General features: G+C 41.3%; 1 protein-coding gene across 4 annotated transcripts in view; it reads right to left on the reverse strand.

The window, feature by feature from the left end:
* opa1 (OPA1 mitochondrial dynamin like GTPase) overlaps positions 1 to 18,710 on the reverse strand; it is a 67,085-nt gene extending 48,375 nt beyond the window's left edge. Inside the window, exons 1-14 of one of the 4 annotated variants that reach the window (XM_080743241.1) lie at positions 18,592 to 18,710; positions 17,417 to 17,744; positions 16,217 to 16,313; positions 14,478 to 14,600; positions 12,903 to 12,953; positions 9,870 to 9,964; positions 7,157 to 7,387; positions 5,612 to 5,665; positions 5,041 to 5,145; positions 4,737 to 4,823; positions 2,889 to 3,002; positions 2,404 to 2,484; positions 2,187 to 2,261; positions 1,863 to 1,934 (exon numbers count right to left, since the gene is read on the reverse strand). In XM_080743241.1, coding sequence (XP_080599367.1) covers positions 1,863 to 1,934; positions 2,187 to 2,261; positions 2,404 to 2,484; positions 2,889 to 3,002; positions 4,737 to 4,823; positions 5,041 to 5,145; positions 5,612 to 5,665; positions 7,157 to 7,387; positions 9,870 to 9,964; positions 12,903 to 12,953; positions 14,478 to 14,600; positions 16,217 to 16,313; positions 17,417 to 17,744; positions 18,592 to 18,620 — 1,542 coding nt within the window. In that variant the 5' untranslated portion in view covers positions 18,621 to 18,710. The remainder of the gene's footprint in view (positions 1 to 1,862; positions 1,935 to 2,186; positions 2,262 to 2,403; positions 2,485 to 2,888; positions 3,003 to 4,736; positions 4,824 to 5,040; positions 5,146 to 5,611; positions 5,666 to 7,156; positions 7,388 to 9,869; positions 9,965 to 12,902; positions 12,954 to 14,477; positions 14,601 to 16,216; positions 16,314 to 17,416; positions 17,745 to 18,591) is intronic. The other 3 variants (XM_080743242.1, XM_080743243.1, XM_080743244.1) reach the window with 3 other exon arrangements.
* Between the last annotated feature and the right edge of the window lie 1,306 nt (positions 18,711 to 20,016).

The following is a 20,016-nucleotide window of genomic DNA, read 5'->3' on the forward strand; positions in this document are numbered from 1 at the left end:
TTAAATGAAGCAACTCGCGACACCGTGACCATATTTGGCCCTCGATAATGATGATAATATCACAATAATTTATATTTGAGAAAATCTATATGTTGCAAGAATTTAATCTACAACAGATGAGGTATAATATAAATATCCATGCCAATGCGATACACGATCTGATTGCCATGGGGTCAGCAGGAGACGGCAGTAGAGGGGGTGTCATATACAGCAAAATATTTACCATGTATGATTGTTGGAGGAATTATGGTAATGAGGTGGTGTGAAAGGCATTGCATGGCAAGGCATGTACTTGAGACTTGCAGAGACAGATTTATTTGAGACAAGGTAACCTGTTATTTGAAGAGTTTTTTAAAAGATCATTACTGGACTAAATGAGCCTCAGTCCATCTTTTGCAGGGGGAGTTACCTCACAGCACGGAGCTAAGTGAAATCAATGCCAGCATGGATGACCTTTAAGTGGTAAGGCAAAATGTAACCTCTTGTATTTGGTTATACTATTAGAGTTTTACCTAAATGCCAATGGTGAAACATTAAAATGATTGAATTAATAATAATGTCTCTTCTTATCAAACAACAACGGCTCTCTATTAAAAGTTCTGTTTAACATTACCCAATCCTAACCATTTCCCTAACGTTAGCTACTATTTATGGAGCAGCAGAGAGCCACGTTTTGGTGAGCAAGCATAAGAGAACGGAGATGCAAGGTGTCAAATCCATGGAAAGGAGACGGAAAGGTTTGTAATTAATCTCCGGGGGAATTGGTAATATAGAGCACCTGCGTGTTATAATAAAATATTGATACTTGGCGCCAGCGTATGGATAAGAGGAAGTACGGTGATATATCGCAGTATTGATTTTTTGTGCCACCGCTAGTTAAACAGGTATTGATGATGAGAGTCAAGGAAAAAGGAAAGAGCAGTTACTAGGGAATTAATGCACTCAATGAGTGCCCTCAGACTTAACCCTACAACGCAATAAGGTCATGATGCAACAGGTTGTGAGCTTGTACACCGTCTATTTTCGCTATTCGTCGCACATTTAAGAGGTTAATAATACCAGTAAGACGCCCTAAGTGCGAGGTCTCGCACGGAATTCGCACTGGACAGAATTAATTTGCAAGTGCGATTCGAGGTGCAGTTGGTTGTTTAAGTTGGACAAAATATTTTCCCAAATATGGATATGACACCGTCTGACTGACATCATAGATGTCTTAATGTTATAGACCACATGAGACTCACACAATGGGTGAATGGGTATTCCAAGCTATGGGCTTAATATTGATGACATCAGGGATCTCAATATATGGGCAGGTCAGCTATAGACATTGAGGCATTTGTAATCATTAAATACATGTCAAATACGTCTTTGAATGTGGATTTTTAAGGCAGCCAATTTCAACTGTGCAAAAGCAGAACGGAGGACAAATTTTCAGCACTGATTTAGAGCACATAGCCTAACAGTGCAGTGCAACAGAGCCATACAAAATATTGTTTGAACATTTAAAAGCAATGAACCGTTAATTAGCTACATGACGGCATGACGACATGCATGCTTATTTTAATTGACACTCCTGTATGACTATACACACGGAGCACAACTACTGTATCACAGAGAGATGAGGATCGAGTCACAAGACTAGTCACTGGCGCACCGCGCAAGACAAATAAACAACTATAAAGAGAAAGAGACAGCCGAGACACCAAAGCAACAGCTCTGCGCCTCTCAACATATTTTCTACAATCTATGCTCTCACCGCAGCATGACAGCAGACTGACTCACTGACGGTCAGGATTTGCCAGGTTTGATAGTAAATTCTCCCTACTGTCGCAACCATACAGTATGTGTGCATCTCTACTCACACTGATGACTCCTGGAAGGTCGACCAGTACCATCCTCTGTATTCCTGGGCCTTTGACACTCAAGGATATTGTCTGGAAAACATAACAAAAGCCTTGTCAGTCATATTAACCCTACAGCACACACACAGTAATGATGTCGCATATCCACCAGGAATATTTTACCCCCAATGATTTTAACACAGAGCTTGTGTTCTTCCACCTTCAGCACAGCCATGTATTTAGTAGTATATATAATAACCCCCCCCCCCCCTCTCTTAAAGCTTATAAACGGTCAGGGAAGATCAGGGAGCTCAGCTGTTTGTTACATAAAGGTTGTCATCTCACCTCAGGGCTGACCGTCTGACCGTCCCTCACACTCTTCCTCATCCTCAGCTCGATCTCGTGCCTCAGGGCGGCCAGCTGCAGCAGGGAGAGATGGGAGCAGACAGGTTAAGACATGGCCATGCTCAACCTTCACTGAGGACGGATGGAAGGCAAAAGTGTCGACTAAAACTTTCGTGAAAAATGGATGAAAATGCTGAATGGTATTTCCGTGACTCACATCCTCCTCCTTGCTCAGGTCGAACTCACGGCCGCTGTCCTTGAACATGGCCACGTGGTGGGGCCCTTCGCTTAGTGTTACCTGTGGGGAAAGAACATAGGGGGGCGTGTCAAAACGGAATTGAATGAAATAGACATGATTCTCGAGTCGCCCCACCCCCATCTTAAAATCCATTTTCCATACTCTTCTTTTCTTGAACTGCTTTGACAATGGTTCAGTATGAGGAATTTGATGATGGCTGGGTAAAAGGGAAACATTTTTATAATATATATATCAATGTAAATCAATAAGGTGGATCAAGGGTCACTCATTCATACAGGTTTGAGCAGCAAAATGTTGACATGCCTCCCCAAATGGTGGTGGTGTATGCATGCATGTACTGTATGTACTGTACAGTATGTGTAGTATGCGTGTAGTATGCGTGTGTGTGCGCGTGCGTGCGTGTACGCCTGCACGTGCATATTAAAAGTCAGTCTCAGGATTACTTTGACAGGAGAGCGGGTCATCATCTCTCCAGAGCCCCGAGGGAAGATCCTGGCCTGGGCGATCATCTCCAGAACACTGGTCTTCCCTGCACTCTGGTCACCGACCACCACCACCTGACAACACAACACATGAACAATCATATCTGTCAGTTCTAATGACATACACATACAGTAGATACCACCCAAAATAATCATATTTGAATTGGGGACCCCGCCCCCCACCCTGACAAGCACTTGGAATCGTAGGAAGTGAAGCATTACATTTAGTTTGACTTGGTTCCAGATACTGTACATATTGTGAAAATACCAGATCTGCAATCCCATTTTTTTTTCTCTTCTCGACAAAGCCAAAGCTTAACCATTTTTTTTTATAAAATAGTTTGTTCACTTCTTTTGATACAGTGATGTTCCTTTTTAATTTTCTTTTTTTTTTTTATTAAAAGGGTCTTAACACACTCTCTGCCAGCCAGGTATTAATTAATTATTTCTGTAGCCAGTGCCAGGGTTTTTCAGTGTTTTTACCTATTTTCAAGGGTGATTGCGAGCATGCACATGTCCGTGAGCGTGTGAATGGACTATGGGCGCTGTGAAAACCTAGAACTGCGAATTCGTTATAGGCACAGAGTGAGTCAAAAGTCCATTGTCACTTTACTGTCATCTGGGGACCCCACCCAAAATCATGTAGGGATTCCCCTGGGAGTCCCGAACCACAGGTTAACCCATTTAGGCCTGAACACATTATTACGCAATATTTTATGCTTTAAATATTAAAAAATAGCAGATATACAAGCTCACAGCGCGGCACCGAGTGCCGCGCTGCGAGCTTGTAGATCTGCTATTTTTTTTAAAAGTCGTGAAAATCTTTGAATATGTGTATTTTCAAAGCGAACATTTGTAACTCAAATTTTGCTTCTGGGTTGTCCCTGGAACTAAATATTTTGAGATACGGGTCTGTGGCCAAATTCATATCATTTTTGGGGTCCTTCACATGAAAAGGTTTGAGAACCACTGACATAGCAGTCTCTCAAGAACAGACTAACTGAGCTCCATTTAACTCATACAGTGCCAGGCGACTTTTAGAGCAACTTTCTCACTATGGGCTTCCCTACCAAGCGACTTTGGGCGACTTTTACTTAGAAAAAAAACAAAAAAAATTTTTTTTTTTAAAAAAATTTTTGGACCCCAAAAAATGTAGTAGGCATGATAGAAATCGCGAAATTGCATGTTTAACCCCCATAGCAACCCCATCTATCAAACATGGCAGCCATCTTTGTTTACATTTTAGGAAAACATAATGGCTATTATCTCAAGAATGCCTGAACGGAATTCCAATCTTTTTTTTTTGTTTGAAAGCTGTGAACAGCCTGCACAAACATGGTGCATGATCTGTGCATGGGTGTGCATGATCTGTGCACTACAAATTACATGGAAGTCTATGGAGAGGGCTGGCACTAATGCCACTCGAGGGCATTTTTAATTGGCAGTAAGTGAGTTAAGTGAAAAGGACCTTTTCTTTGACGATGGCTGGCCAGATTGCTAACATAGAAACATAGGTTTTTCAAAAAAAACCTTAGAAGGATTCAAAAGACACTTATAGAATCGGGTCAAAATTCAAATTTTCACGTTTTTTTTAAAAATAGCAGATAGTGCCGCGATGCGAGCTTGTATATCTGCTATTTTTTTTATATTTAAAGCATAAAATATTGCGTCATAATGTGTTCAGGCCTAAATGGGTTAATTACCACTGATGTACAGTACACTGTAAAAGACTGTGTTAAACAGAGTGGTTGCACACAGGATCTTTGATAGATACAATTCTCATATAAATTACTATATGCGTGTCCTTACCCTAGGTAGGTGATCCTGGGTGTTGTAGTTTGAGTCGTAGTCTGACAGGATGTCCAGGACTTCAGAGTACAAGTCAATGAGGGACTTCTGCATGGTGTCAACGCAGGACAAAAACATTATGCTTATACTGTTACGTACAATATAGGCGCTCAGGTAAGACTGTCGACTAACTCTGCAGAGCCTCGGAAACAGATGAAACAGATTAACTTCACTACTACTTTCCAATAAAGGCAGAAAAGACCCCAAATATCTTAAACAAAGCCATTGATACTGTATAATTTAACAGTTTGCATGAGCGTCTCACCTTGGCTTTCCTCTGGTGGATTCCCTTGTCATCTTTCTGCAGAACCACTTTCCTCAGCTCTTTGTTCTCCTTCTCCAATTTTTCCAGCATTCGTTGGTACTTCATCTACAGAAAACACACCGGCAAGGACATTAACAACCTGAAAACAACCACACCGATAGCAAGAAGCACTAAAGGTAGAATACAGGAAACTTTAGCAGAAATTAAAGTTGAAATACAAAATCTAGAACAAATTATGTTTCTTTTCAACTAGGTCTTAACATTTTATTTTATGCTCTGCTGGGTAACCACCTATTTTGGGCAAGTCATTATAAGCAAAAGTTAAAAAAAAAGAAATATGTATAAGCTCGCAAGGGAAACATCAGGGTTTAGAATGCATCGTGACTACAAAGTTATTTGGTAGCAAACAGACAAAACAGAGAGGTCAAGGAATTTAACTCACCAAAACAAGTGCTTTGTTCAGGACAAATTCATCCTACCGTGACACAGTAATCAACATCACACGCATACAACCATGCATGTTCATCCCCTCCCTAGGACAAAACAACATCTGGAAGGGTTTTTATTGTACCTGTGTTCGGACCAGATCTTCCTGAAGCTGGTCGATCTTTTCTTTATCTGAAGACTGGGTGACGGGAGGGAAACGGGAAAATTAGACCATCCCTATCGCGCAGCTCCACACACACCGAGCCCCACTAGCTGCTATGGTTTATCGCGTGCACTTTACATTACAGTGGTGAGCACCAGAGTGGAGAAAAGACAAAGTTAATGCAAAAGAGACAGGAAGTCATTTTTAAATCACATTTCAGGCAGTTTTCAGGCGTTTCATTCAGGTCTGTTTCAGCTTCAAATCAGCAGGCTAAGAATCACACACAGGGATCGCAAATCTGACCCTGGAAAAGAGGGCTGAGCATTGATCTAGAATCATATCATACCACCGTACACAATCATTACGGTGTAGTATTTTAGTTTTTCCTGATTTGGCAACACCTCATTTTCCTCCATCAATACCATGTTTGCAATCCATTCTTCAGGTTTTAGGGATGAGACAGAACAGAAAGAAGGAAAGAGCGATAGTGAAGCAGGGCATTGGCGGCAGAAGACAGGGAATTAAACACACATATATACCTACAGTATACACAAAAACACAAACAACACTGAGACTAATATCTTTACCACGATGCTGTAAAATCCTGAAACAGCGTGGGTGCAGTAGCTGAGGTTCTAGCGGTATTCATTCCTTAGTGTTTCGTAATGTTTTGTCTTTCCTTTGTTGTGGAGAATGATTTAGTAGTCTATACGACAACGGTGGCAATGCTTGACCTATCCCTTCCTGCTAATCACGTGATGTTGTTAAAGCCTTTGAGATTGTCACACAAGGACGGGTCAAAGCTGCAGTAAAAAGTGCAGTTCACAGCATGCGTCAGAGTGCCACTCCAAACCATGCAGTGTTTTTCTGCACATCAGAGCAGTGCTGTTGATGACTGAATACGAGTCGCGCACCAAAAATAACTACAAGTTCACAATGCATTGAGACGCGCGGTGATCTTGTAGATGTTCAATTTTCGGCGGGCGACTCTGTCGTGCGATGAAGTATAAATCAGGCTTAGCTGTTCGTATGAGGGGAGGGAGCAAATGGCTGTATTCCATTCCAACAGCAAAGCGATACTTAACATACTGTATTTAACCGATTGCAGAGAGGGCAATGTTATCATATTTTCATAATGGCAGCTTTTTTAGGTAAATGTGTTCCGCGTCTAGGGCTGAGATGTCCAGATCAAATTATGTCAAACTATTAAGCCATGATAACCGCTTGATAATACATTGGCCACAAGACAAGAGGTGCAATGTTTTTCTTTCTCATATCAAATATGAGAATTAAACAATCACTTATTGTGTTTGTTCAATCTAAACTGCATTCCTCATGGGTTCATTTGGTTGATCTTGCCCAGTAAAAGGGTTTCTACATCTAAGAGGGTAAGGGTAAGGATTCTGGCCTTCTGGGCGCTACTGCATTACTGGTCTAACTACATGTCCAGAAGGTCTTCTACTCTCTGGTGTCATCTTCAGGGGGTTGGTGTTTGGGGGGAGTCCAAGTTGAGCTGGGGACCTTCACCTTGCGCTTGTGCTGAGGGGGGCTGGGGCTGGGGTTCGGGACGGTGGCTGGGCTCGGGTTCGGAGGTGGAGGTGGAGGCGGAGGTGGAGGTGGTGGCGGACTGGGGGCGGGCTCTGGCGGTGGGGGTCGCGCGCTATTAGCTGCTGCCGCCGCCGCAGCGGCAGCCCGCCGGACCTCCTCCTCGTGCTGCTGAATCTGCTGCTGAATGAGAATGAGCTCGCCAAGCAGACCCTGCTGAGGGACGGCACAGTGAGACACAGGAAGTAGCAAGAAGCACAACAACCAGGCCAGTGCGCCACACCAGGCATGGGCTTCACCTAATACACAGATCCAAAACAGAACAACACAAGTCTGCAACCACCTATTTACACAAGGCCTATGCAATGTAACACACGTCATGCCCACTGCTACTGGCCAAGGGTGTAGACTGTTTCTAATCTGTCACCATTCAGTCAAGGTCAACAGAATCAAGGTGTTGGGCTGAATCTTGCCACTATTATCAGTGTTACCCAACAAAGTGAAGTCTCTCTCAACCACATGTGGGGAGATGCAAAACTTTGCCAGACTGAGAGCAGCAGGGGAGGCGACTGATATGGTTAGAGCAACCAGCGCCTATTAGCAAGTGGCACACAATGGAGATTCCGTTCTCTTCCCTCGCAGTAATCCAGAGAACAGTGCATGACTCATTATGGCCTTGATGATTTTAACACAAGTCAAACTAACAGGCTATAGTATACCATCCAACCCATCATCATTATGTTCTCTAAAGAAATACACTATATGAACCAAGTGGACTGATTCTGAGCACTGCACGTTACTAAATAAGCTACTGAGGACCATTTAAATGTGTCTTCAGTTTCCTGTATTGTTGATTTTGAGTTTCCTCTATTTCCTGTATTTTTATTTACTGACTGTTCACTTAGGATATGGTATGTTTTTTGTTTTCCTCCAACATACTGTACATAAAAACATATTTTAATGTGGTTCAGCACATAGGCGTTTGGCAAATGAGATCATAATTTCTAGTCTGATGAACATTGTGATGATGATGATGATGATGATGATGATGAAATAAGCAAAGCAAGCGCTGGGATGTCGATCTAAGGGATGGAGCAGGTCAGGCTGCAGGGGAGGAAGCGAGCTTGGCTTTAGTCCAGTGGTCCCCAACTCAAAGTTATTTTATGATATTTGGGGAGAATACACAATTAACATGGAGCAAGGAGAGTCACTTTCAACAAGGAGGGCTGTCAATTTAACTTAAAGATGATTCTTTTTTATAGAAATTGTATTTCCTTGCTCTGTAAAGTGCATTCGGTAAATGCAGTAATGTACCTTTAGATCGTACTTGGTATTTCATATATTCATGTTGGGACCACGACATTGGACTATAAGCATGGTAGAGGAGAGGAAAAACATCTTCTTCTGGTTCGAGCCACTGCTATGTGGTCACACATCCGGCTGAACTGGAAGTATATACATGTACGTAACTGGAAGTGTATAAATCCAAACAGCATTAAAACACACGCAGCACCTTTGCAGAAGAGGTACCAGACAAAAATGACAGACTTGAAAAGATAGGAGAGAGAGGTCAGCAGGGTTGAAACAAAAAGGTGCATAGACGGCATACAAAGTGGTTTTGCCATACTAGGCTGCTGTACAGCATGAAGCAAAAACAATGCAGGGCCTCCTGAATGCTGACGCTTCTGGGGAAAAACAACCACATTGAGGAGCATGAGAGGGAAAGAAAAAAGCAATGGTCATTGATAACAATGTAAACATGAGCTACCGTGTTGTACTCTGTCAGGATGAGTTCCATGTATACATGTTGGCGACCCAGTACCATTACATACAGTATACTAGTGCAGTGTTTCTCAACACCAGGTCCGGAGACCACCAGTGGTCCAAATGGAACTGTGTTTAAATTAATTAAATTTCCCCCCTAGTTTAAATTAACACTTTTTTACAGTGCATATTGGGGTTCCAGAGATAGAAAATTGTTGTCTGTGGCCAAATGTATACAAAACATGAGGTCCTTTAATTAACATTAAAAGGTTGAGAATCAGTGTTCTAGTGGTACTAGCTGACAGCTTCTGCTTCAGGGCAGGTCTTTACTCTCACAAAGTGAACCATTTTCTTGTGGTGCCATTTCACAATCACTCATATAAAATAGCTTTTTTTTATGACAAAGCTAGCAGCCAGATAGCTTTTTTAAGACAAAGCTAGCAGCCAGAATATAAAGGACTCACTTTCACATTCAGTGCAGCAAAATGAATCACAGATGACCCAAAATAATTATTAAATATAAAATAATGTCAGCTCAATTTCATAACTAAAAAATCTGCTTCTGCAAACCATTGTGTAGCTTTAATGATGAATACTGATTAATTCCTTTATGATTCTTGACACTGAAGTGGAAGTGAGATAAGCCAAAGCACAATTCACCATATTCACACAGCAACTCCACCCCTGAGTGAGTGTGACGTTAGAGCTAAACAGCCGCAATGTGCATATGGTCACACGGGGACTCCTGTAAAGAGTCCAATGGCCGCTGTGTGAATGGTCAGTACCAGCAGACTGCACAGCAGAATCCTCAGTGTTCATTTAACTGTGAAAGTATGAACACAGAGCATTGGACTGTGTGTGTGTGTGTGTGTTTGTGTGTGTTTGTGGCGGTGGAGGTGGAATAGAGACAGCATGGCAGTTACAGGCTCACCTTCTTGTACTGCTTGTCAGGGCTCTCTGCTGTGGCTGCAGCAGCAGCAGCAGGGGCCGCCTCTGTGGCTTTTAAGGGAGCATCTCCTGGTGTTTCTATCGAAGCAGGCACAAGGACACACACCACAGTTACCATGTGACAAACACTGTTTAGTATCGAGCAGAATGCTCCAAGCTGAAACTTAAAACAACTACTCCCATGACCAGCAACTGACAGAGAAGTGTGGTTTTCAAACATTTTGTGCCAGAGGCACACCAATGGGCAAGTCAAAATCTCATGGCACTTGTATTCATAGATAAAAATAGCTCATCTACAAGCTCACCACGTCGTGATGCGACACATTGTGAGCTTGTAGATCCGTTATTTTAGATTGTGTGTGTAAATTGCATCTGTACTGGGAAAATGAGGGTGCACAAAGTACTGATATAGTACATTTTAAAATAAGTCATTAATGTTTGTATAGTTGTATTGAAATAACAGTGTGGTTGTCACAAAATCCGAAAGGACCAACTCACAACACAAAAAGGGAACCACTGCCCTTGTGTACAATACACCCTTGATTAGTAGAAGCAGCCTCTGAATTATTAATTCTCAGGTGTTTGGAAAACTCTGGACCAACATTATGCATACCGCCATTCTGGCTAGTTGAACATACAAACGAAAATTGCCATACAGCTCTGACAGCAACTGCCATTGCCTCATTCAAACTAAGTCTACTGACTTCTATAATATAATACCACATGGCAGGAGTTATGGGAGTCAAGGTGCTGGTATGCACTCTAACATGTACACAACCAGTATAAATAAACCGCCCTTCAAAGTGTCAAAGTGGAACAGCTAGCTTTCATCAGACCACTAAGGAGCCGGTTGAAGCTGACGGCAGTGAGCTAATAACAACAAGGTAAGGTAGGTACACAGAAGAGGTGTGGCCTGGGCTGGAATGGAAAGCTACTGTGTGTGGAAATGACTCATGGAGTATCCTAGACTTACTATACCAAGATTGAATATGGCCTGGCTCTATTTTCCAAACACCTGAGTGGTTTTCACAGCAGACACAAAGACAACACCAAAGTCAATGGCTAGTGATCCCAAACAGAGCAAGAGTTATCATGTTGAGACTGAGAGCAGCCAATGGCATTACAGTAGACATGTCACCACGTTGGAGGAGTGATAATAAGAAAATGACAATGACAAGAGTCAGTGTAATATTCACATATTCCCCCCCCCCCCCCCCCCCTTTCGTAATATAATTTCAACACACACTACTAGTACTGTTACTGTGCAAGAAATTTTATCATATTTTTACACGTAAAAATCTTGGCTCATTTTATCATTCCAACATGGTGGCTTGTCCAGGCATTCAGCAGAGACAGGCCTCTGTTAAAGAATGAACACCTCAGAGGTAAAGGTAACAGGGAAGTCAAAGTAAACAGGCAGAGAAGATTCCTGTTAAATTAGCTCAAACTTAGTCAAAATTAGGTCATAATAGAAGAGGAGGACAAACCACATTAAAAGGACCATAGCGGTTATCTAGCATGTTTAGCTACTTTTAATTACGGCTTAGCCCAGGGTACAGTATACTTGACATTACTGCTGGTCATTTTCCATATAAACTTGCACTCCAGTTTTATCCATTCAGGAAAGAGAGACCTTCACAAAGGTCAGTTATCAGCTTCAATTTTATATTGTTCCAGTTATGTCATACTCATTTTGTATATATGAGCGTTCTTGACTGATTGAATAAAACCAAAAAAAAAAACATTATGTTTACTAAAGGGCTGGGGATGCCTATTACTAAACAAACACTCTATAGCATTGATTGCCATTGGAATATAGAGTTATTTAATAATTCTATCATACACACCACCTTGCTTTAAATGGAAAATGGCCTATGTTTACATATGTTATATATAGGCAATGCTGTAAATAGACAATGACATGCATTGCCACCGGGATAGTCCTTTAACGGGTAAAACATAGGCCTGTCACAATTATTACATAATCACCTAATCGCAATAATCTTTTCCATGTTAAACATGTTCATATATTTACAAAATTAGTTGTTGAGCGCAATTTTTGTGTTACAATTAATCATCAAGTAAAATGTCATAATTGTGACAGCCCTAGTAACACACTGGATCTGTTGTTAAGTGCACTGGATCAATTGACAGGTATTTTGCATTTCTGAATTGATATTAATACATTTTTAATTTGGGTTTAATGAATTCAGTGAAAAGAATGACAACTATGTAATCTCAACTGAACACAAACCAAAAGCTAATGCCTTATCAACCACAAGTTAGTTTCAGTTCTGAGAAAAAAAACACTCATGGCAGTTAGACCTTTCCCGCCAGGTGTTGGGAGTTGGGACATACATATAATACTGGTTCCAGCAGCACAGGTCTGAAGAACAGCCTGCTCAACTGTTTAGCAGTGAACATCACACATCATCATCGCCTTAGCTCCAACCCACAGCCAACAGCTGACCGGATCCACAAGCAGCAGGAAAACCATAAAGATGTTGGGGTCAAGGGAGGGGGGTGGGTCAACCAGGGCTGTCATGACCATGACATTTTACTTAACAATTCATTGTAATAAAAATTGTGATTTCAGTTTTGCCCTTTAGTTTTTGTAAAACTACATGGCAGATATGACAAATAAATAATGACTGGCATCAATAATCTAAATAAAGTATGTACTATGGCCAAAATATGCCCTATTTAGTAGTATACCTTCACAGCCAATCTACAAACTCACAGCGTGTTGCATTGCAACCCCATTGTGAGCTTGTAGATGTGCAATTTCTGCTATTTGTTTTTTCATATTTGAAAACTATTTCAACAGATGAATTTAAACAGATAGATCGAAAAGGATTCTGACGATAATGCAAAATACTTTCAGATTATCTCAAATAATTGCGAGCAGGCGGTTATGTAATAATTGTTAGAGCCAGGCCCAGAGTTCAACCAGGGAGAGAGGGGAGCAGGGAAAGTGCTACTGTAACTGAACGTGGTTGGGGTGGGGGTTACACACCTAACAACAGATGCAGACCAGCTCCTTTGACTTCACTACCCAAAATCACACCTGTGGAGAACGTGGAGGGGGGGAAGGGGGGGGTGGAAAGGAAGGACAAACATAAAATAAAAAGATGATAAAAGGCCAAAGCAGAGGCTGGTCAGAGCAGGATCACTGCTGGATGACACAGGGCAGCCGTGCAAATCCAGAGGAAAGTAGTCTGGGGTTATGCAGTATGCAGTTTTGTTATGATGAAGGGCTAACTAGACACGCATCGACACACTGAACTATGGTTTAGACTTTTTTATTTGGTCAAATTAGGCAAAACTATGTCTAATTCCTGGTTTTATATGCCAATATATTCCAATTATAATTGAACCATTTCGTTTTTCTTCCATCAAATGAAAATAAGCTTAGATTAAGACAGCTTTAATGGGCTAATAGATATACTTATTGTTTATCATCAGTAACCTGTAATACATACATATTGTATTATTTGTATTTACTCTTGACTAAGCTATAATACAGATACTGCATAATACAGATATCAGGTCCAATAACTCATCTCCTCTGGACTTGTAGCAGGCAGCGATATGGTCCAATACACAGATACCTTAAGGCAGGGCACCACAACCATGTTAGATGCTCTATATGTCTAGTGTATAAGACGCTTGGTGTAGCTCAATGCCAATATTAATGCCATGACTGTTAATTGGATGGGAGCCTAAAGCAGCATTTACTGTAGCTTCATGTGTGGATGTACTGTATAATTAGGACTATTCTCGATCGGGTGAAATCAAACATTTTGATTTGAGCTTTGCAAAAATGCGTAATTTCATTTAATTCTATTCACGAAATCACAACATCTAAATAGAGATTCATGATATTGATACTTAAAGTGTTAGTTCACCTATTTTTGACATAAAGCTGTGTGAAATACTTGCCAATAAAACAGTGGTTAAAAATGTATAAATTGATTACCAGAGTCCCGTGGTCAGAGTTCTGGTCAGTTTCTAATGAATATTAAGTAGTTCCAATGGGGTGGGGGCCATTTGGCGTGGCCCAATCATTGAAAATAGATTAATCCACAAAACTAGCGTCATTTGTATTGTTGGCCTATTTCTACCATAAAGAGCGAGGTTTCCTTCTGATCAGCTGACTGCAAAGCACCTTGTTTTGGGGAAATACGTTGCAGCGGCGTAGTGATACTGGACACAAAAAATAGTACCATGTGACAGAGGGGTCAAAGTTGAACGAAAGTTGGTCTATTTGGTAGAAATAGGTCAACAATACAAATGACGCTAGTTTTGTGGAGTCATCTATTTTTAATGATTGGGCCATGAGCCCCTGCCAAATCACCGGAACTACTTTATATTCATCTAAAACTGACCAGAACTCTGACCACGGGACTCTGGTAATGAATTAATACATTTGTAACCACTATTTTAATGGCAAGTATTTCACACAGCTTTATGTCAAAAATAGGTGAACTAACACTTTAACTGAGGCCATAGACAGGCAACTCTACGATTGTCAATGTGAGGAGATCCTTATGAAGGTGCGCAGCTGGATTCACCGGGGCTGTATACTCACCAGTAGACTGCAGGAGGCTTTTGAGGAAAGCAAAGTTCTCTGCGACGTTTGCTCCAATTTTGTCCATATCAGGTAGTAGTTTAGCTATTTCCTCTATCTCTGGAAGGGCTTTGGTCAGTTTGTCTGCGTTCAAAAGACAAGAGAGGAATCAGTGGTGTAGATGGTATAAGTACAAACACCAATAACTGAAAAGGGTTTTGATTACTTCAAAAACAGATTTGTTAGTTTAAATGAACCATGAGAGAGCATTTGGAAAGCAGCCGCACAAATGGAAAGCCTAAACACTAAACAGACATATCTGGCTCCTATCCAAGTACTGTACGATTAACTTCATGCATGACTGATTAACTACAGTACAGTAGGGCTGTAATCTAGCCCTGTTTTAGGGATTCGAACTTCGGGGGGATTTTCCGAACGAACCATCGAACCTTCGATGGTTCGTTCAATTGAATAAAAACCGAACGTTCGGACGTTCGAACCATCGAACGTACTGTACCTTTAACCAGCTAAAACAGTGTAGGAAATGTTTTAAATGCGCTGTTTTTTCCATTGAAAACGCGTGGATGCGTGGCCGCATTAACACCTAGGCTAACACTTGGAAAATCCAACCCAATCGGAGAAAATGTTGCACAGTTTGTTGACGAACAGGCTCAATGTATAGCAGAGTTGCACAGATGATGATTAGACTTGGTGACTGCGTCGGAGCGCGTCGCGTTCGGGCTAAACTGGTCTCGATGTAACAACCCCAGACATCGCATTATAGATCCTTTAGGGGGTTGCAATGAAATCCATCTTTGCTCATGCTTAGGAGAAAGGCTGTTTAATCTTTGGGTGCGTGGATGGCTGGGTGTTCGCTGTTCAAAGCACACACGTCTGTCTCTGCCCAGGTCAGCTGCTCTCACTCACTCTACTCAGTCTACTGTCAACAAGCGTGTGTCAGCGAGGCGCTGTAATGGTTCGCGGCCCCAAACAGGAGCGGAATTGGAGCGGAGGACGGTCCTTGATCGCTCCAAGCTGTTCTGGTGCATTTTATAACTACTATAACGGTCACCATTAACTGTTAGTGTTTACCGGTAGGCCTAACTTATTTCGTATTTGGCTATCTCTACTACTGTGATATTCTGAATAGGCCGATCACATTCTGATAATTATTTTTCGTGTAAAAAAAAGAAAAAAAAAAGAAAAAAACCTGAACCCATTAATTTCGAACTTCGATTGCCAACGTAACGAACGAACGTTCGAATCTCCGAAGGTTCGCTTGCAGCCCTACAGTACAGTACACAAAGATGGCTGGGAGAAGCCACGAAGGCAGTAACTTAACTTAATTACACCTTTTTAAGTATAATGTATATTGACCTTTATCCATGAACTAAAGAGTACCCAGCTCAGTAGCCTTGTGGTTAGTGTCCGCCCTGAGACTGGGAGGTTGGGGTTCTCATAACCAATCATAACAAAGACTATAAAAAAGGTACCCAATGCATCTCATATCAAGCTGCCTCACGCTGAAAAACAAGAGATAGGCTTCTGATTTATGGGCCACATGGCTCTGGAACCATTAGTTACCAATGAACTAATACAGTATATACAGTACTTACTTTATCCACAACATTCTTACAGATGTCAATCTTTTGTTTATAGAAGACTCTTTAGTGAGTATTGTTTCCCACAAAATATTTCCAAGAATTGAACTGGATTTACAGTACTTCACTTCAAGACACAACACATAACATATACTGTACCTAGATCAATCTGTTCACTCAGTTCCCAGATGAAATCAGGTATAACCCAGTTATATTCACTGAAGTCAGGTAGGAACTCCTTCCATTCGTCGTAAGTCTGGGGGGGAAAAGACATAAATGTTCATCAACATAAAAGCCATTAAAAGGTTATGGAAGCTCATGCAAGTAGGGATGCATGATTAATCCGTCATCATATTGTGATGACGGAGCCACAGAGGTATTGGCTGATCAAATCGGTATTTGAAAATAATCCACATATTTTAGATGCCATTTTATTTCATAATATTTATGTTTTTGAATTTAAATGAAAAATAAACATCATGCATGCCTATATGCAAGTCTACTGCATATGACCATTATCCTATGTTATTATCTTAAAAATGATCTGCAGTTCTACAGTCAAGTTTTTTAGGTGAACTGCCCCCATTTCTTTCTGCCCACATTCCTATACTTCCATTGTGCTGTTTGTGCCATGGACAAGGGCAAGGTGTTGAAACCCTAGATAATATACTCCTCAGTCCTGCCTTTATCGTCTCAAGTCAGAGTTAAAAATAGATGTGTAGGTTGGACACACCCACCAGTGCAGTTTAAACAGAGACTGGAATGCCAGAGACCACTTTGTGTAATTCACAGCATGTTTCTTGACAAGCACAACCTTGACTTGAATAAATAAACGTTGGGGTCAAATCGAGAACCACTGTTGTAACTAATTAGTAAAAATATATAGAATAGGATTAAGCAATATAGGCTGCTACACAGTAACACGAGTCAGTGTCAAAATAAAGAAAACGTCATTTCAACTTGGATTGGCAGATTTGAAAAAGAGAGGAAGGATCCGAGCACTCAAAAAGTTAAAAAGGAGGGGAGGGACGTAAAAGCTGTGTACTTTATTTCATAACAGAATAATAAAAGCCAACATGTTTCGACCCACTCGGGGTCTTCATCAGGGCATATACAGTATGCTTGGATTGGCAGATTGTCTTAAATCCTGGCATACATAACAGCTCAACTCTCAGTATTATCCTGCACAAAAGCACTGTAGTGTGGGTTCCTGTGGTAAGTAGTCGTTTCGCGTGTGTCAATATTTTATGGAACAAGTTAACAACTATGTCACTCACAATTCCTGTCCCCCACTACTAAATTGATTCTGATCGATTGACCAGTCCACACATGACTGTTCATTCACAATTTCAAGTGTACCTTCTTAGCCGTGTAGCCTCCACCCGCAGCAGAGCCCAGCAGAATGTACCGCAGCCTCAGCAGCCTGGAGGCCAGGCGAAGCCCCCAGAAGTTGCGCTGCTGCTGGCGGCCCTGGCCCCCCGACCCGGGCGGGGGTTTGGGGGGGCGCATGGGCAGCCGGGACATGGAGGTGAAGTGCCGGGCCGCTGTGCGGTGCGGGGGGCGCTGGGGGTTGGCATTCGCTGAGTAGCGGTGGTGGATGGCACGAGACAACGGGTGCAGCTTCTGCAGGGGCACTCGGAACCGGATTCCCATGTTGTTGTTGGAGACTAGGTTCCTACATGCCAAGCTATGATAAACACAAACAGTGGGCAGTGGCATAAATCATCTCATAAACAAGCAAGGTTAGCTAGCTGGAACATGTCCTAATATTCTGTATGTCGGATATGACATGGCACTAGGGTTGCCAACTCCAAGAAATTGAAGGGACACCTAATGTATTCTGACCGGGCAGGGCTAAACCTCCCAAACCCACTGAAATGCATACTAGAAAACTATGCAAACTATGCATTTTGGTACAGTTAACACACAATACAAACACAACAGGTCTCCTGCATTAGGCAGTAAGATTACAGATTGTAACAAGTGTTATAATTCAAGGATTAAGGATTCAAGGATTAAGGATCACAAGGAAATTGGAATTTAAATGAAATGCTTCAAACATACACCACACGTATTGTGTATGCATGTTTTGCAGTTTGACATTGGCAGGCAGTTGATTGTTTCCAAAATGTGCCATGGCACAACTAACCATTTAGCAATAGATGTTTGTGGCTACAGTTGTGTGTACTACAATAGAGCACATCTGTTTTCATGCAACGTTTGATACTTTGATTGCTGCGACTGGAGCTGAACCACATTAACCACAGAGGTTAGCGCTACGTGGTTTGCATTTACAGTCCGCTTATCCATTTGTTGAGGATGTGAGAGAGACAGAGTTTACATAACTATGCGTAATAATAATATACAATATGGTGCTTACAACCGTTAGCAGTCAGCTAACAGTGTTATCCTAGTATACACCCTGATAACGCTAGTAGGTAGCAAAGCTCCCAACTCTATGGCAGCTCCACTGTCCTCCACTGTCAGTGTGTGACCAGCAGCTAGCTAATGTTATGGCAATAAAACAAACTTACCAGGCAACGTTGCTGCCGACGCGCAACATAGTGCTGTTACCAACAGCGGGTAAAGGCTAGTGTCGTATAAACTCACTCTAGGTGCAATTCAAACCATCTTTCCAATGGGTGGACATTTGTTTTGGCTGACAGAGCAGCTAACTAGCTCGTTAGCGAACAAGGACACAGCAGCGAGAAAAGAGCAGAATGACAGCTCCACTTCCGGCCGGCGCGTACATCCTCCAAATCAACACCACCAAACATCAACCGATGAATCGGTTCCTACCATAGCGTTAGTTCCTACAGCCAACAAACAATGTAGTTGGCTTGTGTTGAGAAATGTATAACGATTCCCCCACCAGCAATTAACTATTAACTAATGTTTTGTTTTTATCACTTCCAATTCCACTTATTTATCCCGTAGGCCTACCTGTAGAATTTCTCTCCTGGTTGGATCAAATTGGGAGACAGTAATCTGTCCAGGCCAATCCATGAGGCCAGTCTGTGTCAAAAGCAAATAATGACCATAATTATGTTATTATCTGAACAAAGTTAATTTACTGTATCCCCTATGTGCTTTAATATGAAACAGTTGGTATGAAATGTTTCACTTTCATTTCAATGTTTCACATAGAATATTATTGTATGTTTTTACTGTTTATTTTATGTTTGCTGGGTTGCATCAGTGCTATATAGCAGTAGGTAGGCCTATATGTGTGACAGTCAGATGACAGTAGGCCTATGACAGATGTATTGCTATATTATCATGTCTTTGGAAACCTAGCACACGTTTAGATTATTTCTCATTTTGACCACCAGGTGGCAGTGTTGGTAAAGCTGGTTTCTTCCTCAAGCTGTCTTTGCTTTGACACAGTCAAAAAAACTTCACAATCTATCTCTTCCTTTGATAAACCAAACTGAATTTCTTCCATCGAAATGACAGAAGAGTGAAGCTTTGGTTTCCTTCAATATTTAAAATAGAGTAGACTATAATATGGTTGTCACTTGTCAGCTGACACTGACATCAGTCCTGACTCCTGACATTTCTACTTCCAAACCTCATTTGTAACATGTAGTCTACACTACAGTACAGTTAACAGTTGTTTTGTCATCACTCATCAGTCAAACCTGAAGGCTGAATTAAAATTCAGACAGACATTTTTCTATTGATATTGCCAATCTTCAGTTACTGGAATGGAAAGCTTTGCATAGCTTATATTTCACACTCATAAAGGAGATGAAGCTTGATATATGTTTATATTATCATATAAAATGCATTATGTATTACACAAGCCATAACAAACTGTATACTGTTACTTAATAACACTATTATTTACAGAAACTGCATACTTTCTGTATAAAACATGACTATACTGTTGAAATGTATTTAAAACAAAAGGTGAAAGCATTACTGTAAAATGGACGCAAGTGGTGTCCGATAAGAAC

Source organism: Nannobrachium achirus (assembly GCF_963921795.1).
Source record: "Nannobrachium achirus genome assembly, chromosome: 1".
NCBI lineage: Eukaryota > Metazoa > Chordata > Actinopteri > Myctophiformes > Myctophidae > Nannobrachium > Nannobrachium achirus.